We start from the raw sequence: 14,557 nt of genomic DNA, 5'->3' as shown, positions 1-14,557 counted from the left end.
TTAGATTTTAGGCATCAAAGTTCTTGGACAAAACTTTGCTGCTTCTTATGCTTTTAAAGATAAAATCTTCATATTTCCTCTAGTTAAACTCTCAATAAGCCGTTTCAGAAAGCCCTCCGACGTACCATTCAGCTACAGTTATTCATATTTAGACTTCCGTGCCCGGAACGTGGCATTTAACTCCGATCCGCTGCCTGTTTGTAGTTTGGACGTAGCGGGGTAAATTACCCAGTGCTGTGTACTTTGTTCAATTTGTTCCGTATATTTTACGTTCTGCATTACTGCCTTTCGACTGGTTATGTTTAAATGACAGTATTTTGTTGGCAGGAATATGGTGTACAAATGCATTTTGCTTTAACGAATGCAATAAATGTTTTTAAACGTGTCTTGTCCACGCATTTAATTTGCATTTTCGCCAAGTTCATATTCAGCACATCATAGGTCATTCATCCTTGGGGTTTCAACAAATTCTGCTGTAAATGAAAACGCAATGATCAAGATAACCTTGTTTTCTGAATTGATTTAAATCATTTTAATATGAAAAACTAGTTCTAAATACATTTTTTTTTCTGTCAATTCGTTGAATTTTTCTTAAACTCACCTTGAGTAATTATCAAGCGTGAGTATTAAGTATGTTTCAGTAGTGGATCTAAAACTACATACTGTGATCACTGCCCTTTAAATACAACACGAGCACTAAATAAGGAAAAACTGCTTGATTTTCATAGTTACACCCAGTGTATCTGAAATTTTACCATAAAAACAACAAAAAAACATTTTAGAATAATTTCTGACATATTTAAGTAACAGAACACTTCATAAGCTGAAATATCTAACTAGCGGCCCGAATAACCTTTCTGAAATTGAGTTTCCCGTTGTGTACGGTGCGGCCGTCGCTTTCAGATCGGTAAAACTAGTGTTTATATGGTCACCCGTCACAAAAACCCCCGTGCTTTAGAATTCTCTGAGCCTCTTATTTTTTTTATTTATTTTTTTTAATCGTAGAAAATCACACTAAACCAGACATGTCCCCAGTTGTAAGCGTCTGTGTTTCTCCTGTGCATGCGCTGATGAGCTATGATGCACCGCTGTATATCGGACATAGTATTTTGAAAAGTCTGGTGACATTTAAAAGGTTTTGGGTTTAGTAACTGTTATTGGTTAATTTTTTAAATACCCATTTATTGCTTTCGTTAAATTAAAAACATTCTTGGTATATACCACAACTTTCATACCCCACCCCCTGGACTGTATCCAGCGTTGGCTCTATATAATAATAATAATTAATAATAATGAAACATTCTTCTCATAGAGGACTGAGCAAATGCCGGGTCACCTAGCCTCCAGCATTTTACTGACAGACTGTCGCTATAGTACTAGATTCCTTAAAAAAAAAAAAAAAAAGACCTGACTGATATTATATAGGAATATGTCGTCTTATCCAGCAATGTGGTATAATGGGGTAAACCCTCCATAATGCTCTCGTGAAGTGTTTTTTTTAAGGTTTTTGTGATTTCTTAATAAAAGGGGGGGGCACCGTATTCAAGTGGGGAGGTCTTGACATTGTGTGTTTAAAACAAGAAAGCTGAATACTTAAAGAAATCCAGACTTTTAAAAAGAATTCCTGGAAACTCTAAAACCCAAGTTCATTCCCCAAACATGGAAATTTAAAGTGGGTATTTATTTCCCAAATAATGTTTTATAGCTGCATACATAAAATAAAATCGTGTAATTTCTGTAATGATTGATCCTCCCCATTGAGTTGTCCCTCTTTTGGGTTTTGTTGGTTCAGGCAGTCTCTTTCAGGGGGCGAGTAAAGAAAAGCAGCAGCCTTCAAGGGATGAAACATATTAAGTCTACATATTGAGAGAGCTGTTCTTTAGTGTATCCTTCAGGCCTACATTAAGCGCAGGCACGCGTGGAACAAGCCACGTGTAATACCAACTCATTCCACACGCTTCAGAGTTAAAGGAGATCTATTCTGTATCGTGAACATATTTCTAGAGTTTGCGATAAGACTGATTCCCGGGTGAGACTTCAGAATGACGTGGAAACGATTCTTGATCCATGAAGCAAAATAGGCGTGCGCTCCTAATCAATGCTTTACTGTATTTAAACATTAAAAGGTGTTCCATGTAATACATTAGCTGCACTTAAGTATGTTAAGCAAATGTAAATGAGCATATATGCCCTTTAATTACTGCTAAATATTTACATAAAACTTGAGCCTTTTCCGTTTCTATGGTTACAGCCCTTCAACCTCGGATGTCATTTTTACCGGCTGCCTCCATCGACGTTTAAATCTCTTAAATCTAAAAATCTATTTCTTAAAATAGCAGCGGTTTGTGCAACGTGTTTACTCGCAGCTCTACAGTGAATGAAATGAATTGTGCACGTATTATTTTTATTGTGCATTTCAGTCATCTGTAACCTTGAAACTTGGGCAAAGCTGGGGGGATGGGGGTGACATTTAAAGGGCAAATCCCATGATTGTAATATACAACGCTGTATACATTAATGGTAAGCATTGATAAAAATTAAAAACTGGCTTTATCTCATTTTGTGCCAATAAAAACTCCCTTTATCCGCACACCCGGTAGCTGCCATTACTGTCATCCACGTGGTGTTGCGGGTGAGTTTCCACGGCCAAACACCACGCTGAGCCAATTCTCAGTCTGAACTATCGAGGCGGCAAGATAACAGAACTAGAACATATACAGATAGCTGATATGTAGCTGAGAACAATATGCAAAAATGAGAACCAAAAAAAATATGTAAACTTTTTTAAAATCTGATACTGATCTATAACAAAAATTACCCCCAAAAAATGGTGGGGTTCCTTTTAATATGTTTTCTTTCTTTATAACAGGTAGCCTATCGCTAAATAAAAAATGTAACTAAATTAAGAAACCTTCTTGTGTTTCATTAGGATTGCCAAGAAAATGCTTCTGGAAGAAATCAAAGCTAACCTTTCCTCAGATGACGAGGATGATGACGTGACTTCTGAAGAAGAGTCGGTGCCGAGCAAAAAAACAAAAAAGAGGGGGTCTGAAAAAGCTGCCGATGAGGGTGAGAATTCACTTGTACTTAGTCAGTGTTAAGCTGTAGGAGTTATTCTAGTCGCATTTTAAATGCTCCCCTACAAATGATGGGTTCCTAAGATGGTTTAATCATGCTTCTGCAGTTCCTGGTTTGAAAATAAATGAGTTCTGCATTTGCCCACAACCGCCACTAAAACTGGCTTCTCGCGTGTTAGTGCGCTTAATGGGATTTTGAATTAATGTATAAAAATATTTAAAAGAAGAAAACATGGCCTTGGATTCCTTAAACTCGATGTTAGCTCTCCAGCATGAGCAGTCGTGTGAAATCTTGGTCATGTTGCAAATGTATTAGAATGTTTCACGTTAGTAAAAACCTTACGCCTGCTGCTGTTGACTGTCCGACCCCCCCCCCCCCCAAAAAAATACCCATTCTTAATCACTGCGGAATTTGCCTATTTGTAAGGGGGGCGATCAGCTTTAATATGCATTTTATGACTTTGGTTAAAAAAAAAAAACCTGCTGGAAATGCAACTTCTGCCCACCTTGTTTCCCCATTGGAAAATAGTGAAAAAATGCATTGGTATAGTGGGTTGATTAGATGCCCCCATTGATTTGTATGAGCTGGCACTGGCGTTGTTAGGTGGGCTCTTTGACCAAACCCATCTCTAGCAAACGAGAGGGCAGAGGTACCGCGATCCTTCTGTTTGTAACTCGTTTCTTTCCTCCATCGTATGCATTACATTTCATAGGAGGGCTGGAGTGTACTTTAGCCTTTATGATTTATCCTGGTCATAGGATTTCTTAGAACTTGTGTACTAAACAAGGCCATAGTTAATTGTGGCTTCTGTAGTGTATTTAGAATGTTGATAATATTTCTATTCAATTGCAATCTGATTTTTTTTAAAGATTTAACTTTAAGAGGTTTGAAACATTTGAATGCCCTTTTCCTATGTGGCAGCCTAATAATAAAGCTTAACACATAATTGTGACTTCTTCCCAGCAGATAAGGATGAGGATGTGGGAAGCTCAGACTCTGATAGCGACTCTGATTCTGCCAAGAAACCGAGATACAGACACCGTTTGTTGAGACACAAGCTAACCTTGAGTGATGGAGACTCTGGGGAGCAAAAGGGAGAGAGAAAAGAAAAATCCAAAATCTCAAAGGATGGAAAACGCAGGAGCAGAAGGAAAGGTGGGTGCTTAATAATAATTTCATCTGCTTTAACTTTTCAAATGGAAGATCAGTGGAATATTGTAGTAGGTTCATAGGGGTAGGCACCAAATGGTTTGGCTTTTAATGCGAGTCACAGAAATGAAGGTAACAAAATGTACTTGCTGCGTGATCAGTGAATACTTGCCCCTTTCTCTACCCACAAGCTACATACCTCCAGTCGGCGCTGCGCACTGTAAAGCCATTGGAATTACTTAAATAGCCAATGAATGGGAAGAAATTTTAGATTTTGCAGCAGGGCCATAGCTTCTGTCCTAAGTTTAATTTTTATTTTCATTTTTTCTTAAGTTCCAGCTTACTTCATGTTCTATAGATACACAGCATCTGCAATGATCTAGGCGTGTGATCTAGGCGTGTGATCTAGGCTTTTCCGCAGTCTTTTGGAACAGCCAAATTCAGCAGAATCCAGCAACTCTTTGGGCTGAGCTTGTTGGCAAAGCACGAGAGATTATAGACACTGATCGATTTCTCTTTTTCTCCATTTTCTAGTTAGCAGTAATGATTCTGACTCTGATGGAAGTAAGGAGTCTGGAGTTAGTGAGGAAGTCAGCGACAGTGACTCTGACGATCAGCGCCCCCGGACAAGGTATTTGTTTGTCTTATTCTTTCAAACTCTGGTATTTGTGCTGACAAATATATGAAAAAACGTAATTTTTGTTTGTTGTACATCTTAAGGGCTGCAAAGAAAGAAGCAGAAGAGAACCAGCGTAGTTACAAGCAAAAGCAGAAAAAGAAAAGAAGGCGGATTAAAGTCCAGGAGGACTCTAGTGACAGCAAGGTACCATTACACGTTCTACTATACTATATGGCTAAAAGGATGTAAACACCCCTCCTAATTACTGAGTTTAGGTCTTTCAGCCTCACCCATAGTTTAACAGGCGTATAAGAGCAAGCCATCTCCATAGAAAAACATTTGCTTAGTGACTTTAAACATGGCCCTGTCATGGGATGCCACTTCTGCCTCGAGTCATAACATGATGTGTCTGCTGGTTCTACCTCAGTCCTCTTGTAAGTGCTGCTGTTGTGAAATGAAGCTGTCCAGGAGTAGCAGCTCAGCCGCAAAGCAGTAGGCCGCGCACACTCAGCGTGTAAACAATGTGCAATACCAAGTGTTGGCCGGCGTGGTGTAAAGCCCACGGCCACTGAGATTTAAAGCAGTGGAGATGTGTTCAGGGAGTGCTGAACCTGGAAGTCTGATGTACAAGTCTGGGTTTGGCAGATCCCTAGAGAACCCTACCTAAAATGTGCATTTGTGACCTTTATTTCCAGTGAAGGGTAATGTTAATGCTACAGCGTGCAGGCATTTTAGGTAATTGTTTGCTACCAACTTTGATACTACTCTGGAGAAGCCCTTGTTCCTCTTCCAACATGATTCTGCCCAAAGCAAAGTCCATAAAGACATGGTTTGGCAAGCGTGGCTAGGAAGAACTTTAGTGGCCTGCACAGAGCCTCAACCGTAACTCCATTGAACACCACCGGCATGAATTGAAACATTGATTGCAAGCCTTGTCCAACATCCCTGACCTCACAGATCCCAAATCTCAAATCCCAGGAGAGTTGTGGCTGCTACTGCTGCAGGGGAGGAGAGTGGGGGTCAGTCAAGTAAAAATGAAAGGCTTATTACAGAACTAAAATCGTTAGAAAAAAAAAGCTGCTTTCTGCAAAGAACTGTATGATACAAGTTCTTGATGACAGTCTTTATTAATATGGGATACTTTGCTTGTCCTAAATATTCCTATTTATAGTTATTGTAGGCCTGGAGATAAAATGACACATCCATGCAATTAAATGTATGCATGACCTTGAACATTTGCGTAAACTTACAGGAACACATGCACATTTACATTAATTGAGAGCCCAGCAGGCTGTTATTTCCACATTAACTTTTTTCTGTGAAAATGGCATAAAATGCACATATTTAGATTATTTTTAAAATTTCACAAACGCTTCACTTGATTAGCCTTTTGTAAATCCCTCTATTAATATTTTACAGGTAGAATGATAGAAAATTATCCACAAAAATGTTTAGTAAGTTTACATTTATCTTGTTCTATTAGTCATCATTGACCACAGACTTTCATTAATGGCTCAGATGCTACTGTTGAGAAAAAAAGAGATGCTAAATTTCCAAAAAAAAGCCAGTTTTAAGGATTTCTTATGTTCAGCAACATCCCGTGATTACAGTAATACTCCTAATTCATTGCTTCCTTTACAGAGCCTCATCATTCCGGTGCACAGTACCTTATTTTATATATTTTTATATTATAGTAAGTCCACAGGGAGTTGAATAGGGATTGAGGAATGTTACTTAATTTAATTTCCTTTCTAATAGAATTATTGACCGGCTGATGTTTTTGCATTTAAGAGTAATTCAGAAGATGGAGACCAAGATGACGACTCTGACTCCAAATCACCGGGCAAAGGGAGGAAAAAGATCAGGAGGATTCTCAAAGATGACAAGCTTCGGACAGAAACTCAGAATGCCCTGAAAGAGGAAGAAGAGAGGAGGAAAAGAATTGCAGAAAGAGAACGGGAACGGCTGAAGCTTAGAGAGGTATAGGAAGCTCAAATTGCTATTGTGTATGGGCTGACAGGCCTGGTAGCTGTTCACTGTATACATCGCCCATTTGATTTGTTTTACTAAAATAGTGTTTAATTTTGATTTAAATATTTTCGTTAAATAGATTTCTTTTGATTTAACCCCTTCAGTACCAAGGATTTTTGGTACTTTAAGTCCCAGTGCTATTTTGTCATTTTTACTGTATGTGGATTCCATTAAGATTCCCTTTTTCCTTTGTGAAAACAAAGTACCCCTTGTTTTCAGAACAAATGGGTTTTTTTTAAATGTAAGAAACGTTACCCACTTATTTCTCACTCTTTTCTTGTGATCACCCTGCACTGATCACCAAGCAAGTCTCTGTACTGGGAGATATTACAAATGATCAGTCAGCAGAAAGCCAGCGATGTCCCTGCTGCAAAAAAAGTCAGGCCTGCAGTTGTTATAAAGAGTACCTCAGATGAACAACATATATTCCACAGTGTCATGATTTTTTTTTCAACAAAAATTTAATAGCTTGTGGAATCACCGTTAGCAGCAATAACTTGAAGTAATGGTTTTTGGCCCACTCTTTACAAGTTGCTTTGGTTCATTGAGGTTTGCAGGCATTTGTTTATGCACAGCTATATTAAGGTCCTTCCACAGCATTTCAATCGGGTGGAGTTCTGGACGTTGACTGGGCCATTGCAACACCTCGATCCTTTTTTCAGCCGTTCTGTTGTAGATTTGGGGTCATTGTCCTGTTGCGTGATCCAATTTCGGCCAGGCTTTGGCTGTCGGACAGATTGTCTCAGAATGACTCTAGACTACTCTGTATACAAAGGAGTTCATGGTCAATTCAATGACTGCAAGGTTCCCAGGTCCGGTTGCTGCAAAATGAGCCCAAATTACCACCCCTCCGCCACTGTGCTGACTGTTGCTATGATGTGTTTGGGCTGATATGCTGTGTTTGGTTTTCGCCAAACGTGGTGCTGTGCATTATGTCCAAACATCTTCAATGGCCATTGTTTTAGAAGTCTTGTGGTTTGTTCATGTGCAACTTTGCAAACCTAAACCAGGCTGCCATGTCCATGTGAATTTCCTGTGGCATCCACTCCTTGGAAGATTGGCAACTGTCTTGAATGTGTTTATATTTTTGAAAAACGTTTTCACTGTGGAATGATGGACTTTAAATTGTTATAACCCTTCCCAGATTGCTTCTCTAAGATCATTGCTGATGTATTTCCTCCTTGACATTGTGTTAAAACACACCTGAATGCTCCAGACCAGCAAACTGCTAAAACATTGGCTTTTATAGAGGTGACCACACTTGATGATGATGAATTAATCAAGGGCATGTGATTAGCAGCACCTGTCTGCTACATAGCAACTGAATTCCTTTAGAAGCAGTAGAGGTGTATTTTTTCATACATGGCTTCTCCATTTTAGCTTTATTTTTGTTGCATTAATCAGAACACTTTGCAATATGTAATATTTTCATCTCAGCATCTTTTTACCTAATTTTTAGACCGAAGGAACAGGTGAGCCTTATGTCCTGATATGGAAAACCATAGAATACAGAGGGTGTACTTTCTTTTTCACACAACTGTACGTTTACATCCATAGCGGACTGTAAGGGTTAAATACTTTTTCACTGTTCACTCATGTCATTTGGGTTTTGGTCCACCATCGAATATTTCTGGTACTGAGTTTAAAAACTAGTAACTGTGAAATGTTCCTGTTCATTGGACCATTACACTTTTATGCATACCATGCATCCTTATTTCCCTTCCCTGCTAACCAACCTAATTCATGAAATAAAAACTGTAATATGCACACTGTATACGGTATGTAATAAACAGGACTGTGAGCATTTTATTAATCTGCTCTGCTTTTTCTTTTGATGTAGTAACTTACTTTTAGAAGTCCCCTCAATTTGTTTCTACAGATCTCTACTTCTACATTTTCAGAAAACACAATAAAACATCTAAATGGTTACTATAGTTTGAGTGTAAATATATATTTATATTGATTTCGTTTAGGTCATTGTCGTTGAAGATGCTTCACCGGTGAAATGTCCAATTACCACAAAACTAGTGCTGGACGAAGATGAAGAGACGAAGGAACCTTTGGTGCAGGTTCATAGGAACATGGTTACAAAACTTAAACCTCACCAGGTGGACGGTAAGAAATGTGAAGCCATTCATTTTGAGTTCTTTGATACATTAGTTCTTTTATCGTTACACCCTCTACACCCCATAAAACAACCCCCCCCCCTCTGTACACTATTCTTCCATTACTGATCCTGATGCAACCTGGACACAAGCTTGTCACTCTGCTCTAGTCGTGTCACATAAAACACTTGTTTGGGTCCCTGTGTGTCGGTTGCTGCCTCAATGTCCAGCATGTGTAACGTTATACACAGTATTATCAGATTCCAGCTCAGGTCATCAGTCTGTTCTTTTCCCCTCAGGTGTTCAGTTTATGTGGGATTGCTGTTGTGAGTCTGTAAAGAAAACCAAAAAAGAACAAGGTTCTGGCTGTATTCTGGCTCATTGTATGGGTCTTGGGAAGACTCTTCAGGTAAGATTTGGATATCATCCACCAACTAATGCAAAAATTACTAATAATCTATTTTATCCCCAAGGACTCTGGGTTTGAGGTTTTTTTTTATTATTTAACCAACCTACATATTTTATTCATTACTTTAGTTACTTGATACCTTTGTCTATTTTCCAGTTCATTTTTTTCCATCGCTTTTGAACTAATTCAGTGATCTGCTTATATTCAAGGACGTTATTTAAAAGCGCTCACTTGCGTACAAAAATTTGTTAAAAATGCTGTGCCTTTAACGAGGTGACACACTTTGCAATACATGTGTCTGAGACTTGAGCATCCTTTTTTTTTTTTTTTTTTTTTTTTTTTTTTAGAGCTAAGCTGACCACATTAGAACAGATTGTCTGTCTTGTAGTTAGAAGTCAGTGCCTGCAAGTGACTTAGTTCATTATAGTGCCATTCCTTTTTCCTCGTTTGTTCTTGTTAACATGCTACATCTGAGCCATCTACATGCACTCCAAGTGTTCAATGTTCTTTTGGCCAGCATGTTGTAATCTGGGACATGTTGTAGTCTAACGATGTTTGCTTTGTTTTCAGGTCTGTTTTCACAAAATAAACTCCAAACGGCTGTAGAAACTTTAGGCGTTTTGTCCCTCGTCTTGTACTTTGTGTTGGTTTGTCTTTTCCCTTCGCCATGCATGTTTAAATTCACTTAGTGTATGAAATGCAACAGGCTTGCACCAGTAGATATCCACCCCCCAGTGAAGTTAAACATACTTTATTATAAACAATTACCCATAGGTGTAAATACCACCAGCTTGCTTTAAAGTGAAGCTATATACCAAGTGTTTTACACCTACCGATAATTAATTATTTTAATTGAGCAATGCACGTTTTACATACACATTTGCTATCGCGGAAGGAGAGTTATCCGTTGGGTTATGCTACCACAGAATTAATGACCCCGTGTCACGGGGTAAACTGAAAATACATCTGAAATGTTTTTTGTTAGTATTTATGTTTTTAAGTTGGAGATTTCTCTGACGTGATATTTTATTTGGGATTCTTTTTAGGTGGTCACCTTTCTTCATACAACTCTTTTGTGCGATAAGTTGGAATTCAGCACAGCTCTTGTCGTTTGTCCTTTGAACACTGTCTTGAATTGGGTCAACGAGTTTGAAAAATGGCAAGAGGGCATGGAGGATGATGAGAAGCTTGAGGTTTGGCTCTTTGTATCTATTTCTTTTAGTTAACATGGCTCTCCAAAGTGTTGCCATACACAGCTCTATAAGTATATATCACAGACCTTCATTTGCAGTTGTGACATATGCCTGGTACTGGTTCCGTATTTGCAGGAACCTATGTATTTCCTTAATTTGATTTAAATTGGATAGTCTTTCATGAGTGTTCATCTGGGAAATGTATTAAAATGCCCATGTTTTGAAGTCTTACAGTCTGAAAGAAATAACAAAAATAGACTTGAGTTAAAATCACAAAGCGTACAAGTGAGCCTGCGCAATCATAGACATGTCAGGCGTCTGATAAAGCTTTAAAGAACTTGAGCTATATGAACTATTCAACAGTTCAGTAGTTATTGCATATTTGTTTTTTAAATACATTTTATACAGCCTATTCTACAGGTGAGTTAGAGCTATATAAGAGACAGTAGAAATGTGCTTTGTCCAAATTGTTTTGGAGTTATATTTTTTGTATGCATAGATATGTTTATATAAAATTATGGATGGTATGGGTATGGCTATCTTTCTAATTTGTTTTGTATGAGAAGGTATAGAGGGGCAATATCTACTTTTTTTTTTTATAGACATAAGATTTGTTTAATTCATAAAACATTTACCTATCTCCCTCACCCATTTTTTTGCTTCATTGAATTAGTAGCCATTCCTTTAAGCAACAGATTGTATGCAATTTATGCCTGTTGTAAATGCGTATCTGTTTGCTGCCTGTATTTAAGTTATCAGTGTTTTCTTTCAGGTTATCGAGCTTGCCACAGTAAAGCGTCCTCAGGAGCGAGGCCTCTTAATGCAGCGGTGGCATGATGGAGGAGGAGTTTTGATTATTGGTTATGAAATGTATCGGAACCTCACTCAAGGAAGGAGTGTAAAGAGTAAGAAACTAAAGGAAATATATCAGAAGACTCTAGTTGATCCAGGTGAGGTCTCACTTTAACATAACCTTAAGGTGATGCATTTAACATCATCATATGAACTAAGTGATGCGTGTAATCTTATGTCTTCTGCACTACTCATCTGGGGAAACAAGCACGTTTTCTGACTTTTGTTTGGAAAAGTGTTTACTCTTCTACAAAGCTAATGTAAATAGATTCTAATATTTGCCATGAGTTTACAAAACACAGAATGTATTTGTTGCAAGTTATAAGACCATAAGCAGAAGTAGAATACTGCTTTTTCAAAACCTTTTTTTTTCTTGTCATCCTGCCCCCATGTCCTATTTTGGACATCTTTAAAGCCAGCCTATTCAATTTACCCCAATCAAACCATATAGGTTTGAAAACTAGATACCCCAGGATATTTCAAATCCTAATATTTCAACTCTTTCCATGGACTAATTCTACTACCAGCTGTTGTCAGTTTGCGGTAGTTTCTTTTGTGATTTGATTTTTCCCACACATACTTTAGGTATGAATTTACAGCTCCATGCAGCTACAGCTACATGCGTATTCAGCAGCATCTCTTGAGTACAATGATAGCACCCATGCGTATGGGTTGTTTGATGGCTAAAAGGCCACATTTGGAAGGTGAAGATTTTTTCTTTTTTTTGTTTGGAATTTTGACATCTGGTCAGTCTGTGGCCATGTCCATTTCAGGGACATCTTTAAACCAGGCCAATTTTACCCCATCAAATCATACTTTTCTTATAATTTATTTCTGGTATTTTGACTCATAAAGGTACATTTTTTTCTTCCGGTCAGCGGTGGTCAGTACCCATCAAAAGTAGTCCAAGGAAGGAGAAGCAGCAACAGGGTCATGGGTGGCCAAGGTTCATTGATGCACGTGGGGGGGCGAATGCCTGGCCCGTGTGGTCAAATCCAACAGACAAGCTACTGTAGCTCAAATTGCTGAAAAAGTTAATGCTGGTTCTGATAGAAAGGTGCCAGTGCATCGCGCTTTGTTGCATATGGGGCTGTATAGCCGCAGACCGGTCAGGGTGCCCATGCTGACCCCTGTCCACTGCCAAAAGTGTCTACAATGAGCACGTGAACATAAGAACTGGACCAAGGAGCAATGGAAAAGGTGGCCTGGTCTGATGAATCATGGGCGCATGTGCATTGCTTAACTGGAGAACACGTGGCACCAGGGTTCATCCATGGAGGGGTCACCTCGCAACGGAAAGGATCTACCACGAATGTCTTGGCGGCAGATACCACAGCACACCTTCAGAGGTTTAGTGGCGTCCATGCCTTGATGGTAGTTTGGGGAAAATGTCTGCTCCATCACAATCCGTTATTGTTTACTATATATGTTGGCCTGTGGTTTGCATCTAATTATCTGAGTTTGCTCAGTCATATGCAAGACTTAATCTGTAATCATTAAAATGGTACTCTGTATTTATTGAATTACAACCCTCAAATGGCTTAAAACGCATTTCTGCTGTAGGGTCGTCTTGTTTATTGTATTTTTGCTAATTTTCATGTCATTAGGGAATTGACTGCAGATTTATTATGATAAATTCATTCCCAGGTCAAGAGAACAGGCTTTTGCACATATCCACGTGCAGCTATTCATTTGAAAGCTTAGTGTGGATTTTATAAATGATGGGTAAAATCAGGAAGGTTACCATCAGAACTCCCAACATTTCAACAGTGCTCAACTTTTCTTTCTTTCTTACTCGGGATGCTTATGGCGTCTGTCATCTTTTGTGAAGGCTTTGGAGTAGCTGCCTTTCATCACATTCAGAGAGTAAAGTTTTAGGGGTTTATTGAATTAACATGAATATTCCAACTCACAGCTTCACTGTGCTTTGTGTAGGGCCAACACTAATAGGGCAGGCACTGCATAATACATGATTAGTTTCATTGAAATAAAGTAACTTAATTTTCTTAGGCTTTCTCTTCTCACAGGAGAAGCTTGCTCGGGTTTGACTCATGTATGGTGAACTCATGAATTTGAATACTTTTGTAAGTTCACTTTTGGCAAAGACAAATCACAGATATGCAGATGGAAAGAGGTGCATACAAATATAAAGCCAGGAGAGGAGAGACATTCTAATACACACGGTGACAGCTCAAAGTTGCTCACAGTGCAGTTTTAGGTAGGGTTCCTTACTTGCACCCCGCCTATACTGTGTTTTAATTTTATTCACATAAACTATATCAGTGGCCGATTTCAAATAGTAATTTACTATAAACAGTAACATATCAGCTGCACATCGTATGAGAGAGTTTAAAATGTCCAGGTAAATGCCCCAATAAATATGGTTTAAAATGAAACCTTTGAATAGTTTTAATCTTTGGCTGGTACAATAAAACACAGAGGAATAATGATGAAACATTCAAGCTTGAGTCATTGTGGTGTGAAAGTCCCCTTAGGATGCGGATAACTGCAGCACTGAAGAAAGGGATGTTTTATGTCGCATTTCCCAAATTAATATCCTTTAGTGGCAGACCAGACAGTAATATAGAAAATATATAGCAGCAACCAGTGGGGGCTTTGTGCCTTTTATCTGTTATGTTTTCCCAGCAGTGCTACAAATTAATTTAGAGATTATGAAAGTGTTGGTGAAGACACCCTTATGTTCCCCCTACGATAAACATTATCACTTTTGTTAAGACTTGAAGTAGTGATTTTTCATGTGCCTGCATTACATTGCTTTGAATTTGACCTGCGATGAGATGCGAGTTTAATGGATTTTCCTATGCTGTGCTTTTTGTGTATTTTTATAGAGCGTCCCGACATTGCGCAGCGTAGTCGCAGAAAGCAGACATAACGCACGGTTATCATCCAGTAGTTTCTGGCCGCAGGAGACGAGGCTAAAGTGCAGCTGTGCTATTATTTGGATCCTGTTAGGGTCGTGAGTCAGAGCTGGCAGCGAAGCGGACCGTCTGTAGAAGGTGGCTGCAGAGTGTTACTCTGGCTCACTGCTGTGACTTTAAATGGGAAAATATTCACTGCTGGGAACCATTTTAATTAAAAATATGAAAGGGAGTGGGGAAAG

The 14,557-nt window shown here is 38.7% G+C and overlaps 1 protein-coding gene across 1 annotated transcript in view; it reads left to right on the top strand.

Annotated features, from left to right (window-relative positions):
- ATRX (ATRX chromatin remodeler) overlaps window positions 1-14,557 on the top strand; it is a 56,121-nt gene that overhangs the window by 15,190 nt on the left and 26,374 nt on the right. The window contains exons 11-19 of the mRNA XM_053473439.1: window positions 2,930-3,069; window positions 4,042-4,233; window positions 4,762-4,858; window positions 4,948-5,050; window positions 6,638-6,826; window positions 8,851-8,992; window positions 9,282-9,391; window positions 10,438-10,584; window positions 11,357-11,534. Coding sequence (XP_053329414.1) covers window positions 2,930-3,069; window positions 4,042-4,233; window positions 4,762-4,858; window positions 4,948-5,050; window positions 6,638-6,826; window positions 8,851-8,992; window positions 9,282-9,391; window positions 10,438-10,584; window positions 11,357-11,534 — 1,298 coding nt within the window. The remainder of the gene's footprint in view (window positions 1-2,929; window positions 3,070-4,041; window positions 4,234-4,761; window positions 4,859-4,947; window positions 5,051-6,637; window positions 6,827-8,850; window positions 8,993-9,281; window positions 9,392-10,437; window positions 10,585-11,356; window positions 11,535-14,557) is intronic.

This window comes from Spea bombifrons, chromosome 8, assembly GCF_027358695.1.
Source record: "Spea bombifrons isolate aSpeBom1 chromosome 8, aSpeBom1.2.pri, whole genome shotgun sequence".
NCBI classification, from domain to species: domain Eukaryota; kingdom Metazoa; phylum Chordata; class Amphibia; order Anura; family Pelobatidae; genus Spea; species Spea bombifrons.
This window is presented reverse-complemented; position numbering and strand designations above follow the sequence as displayed.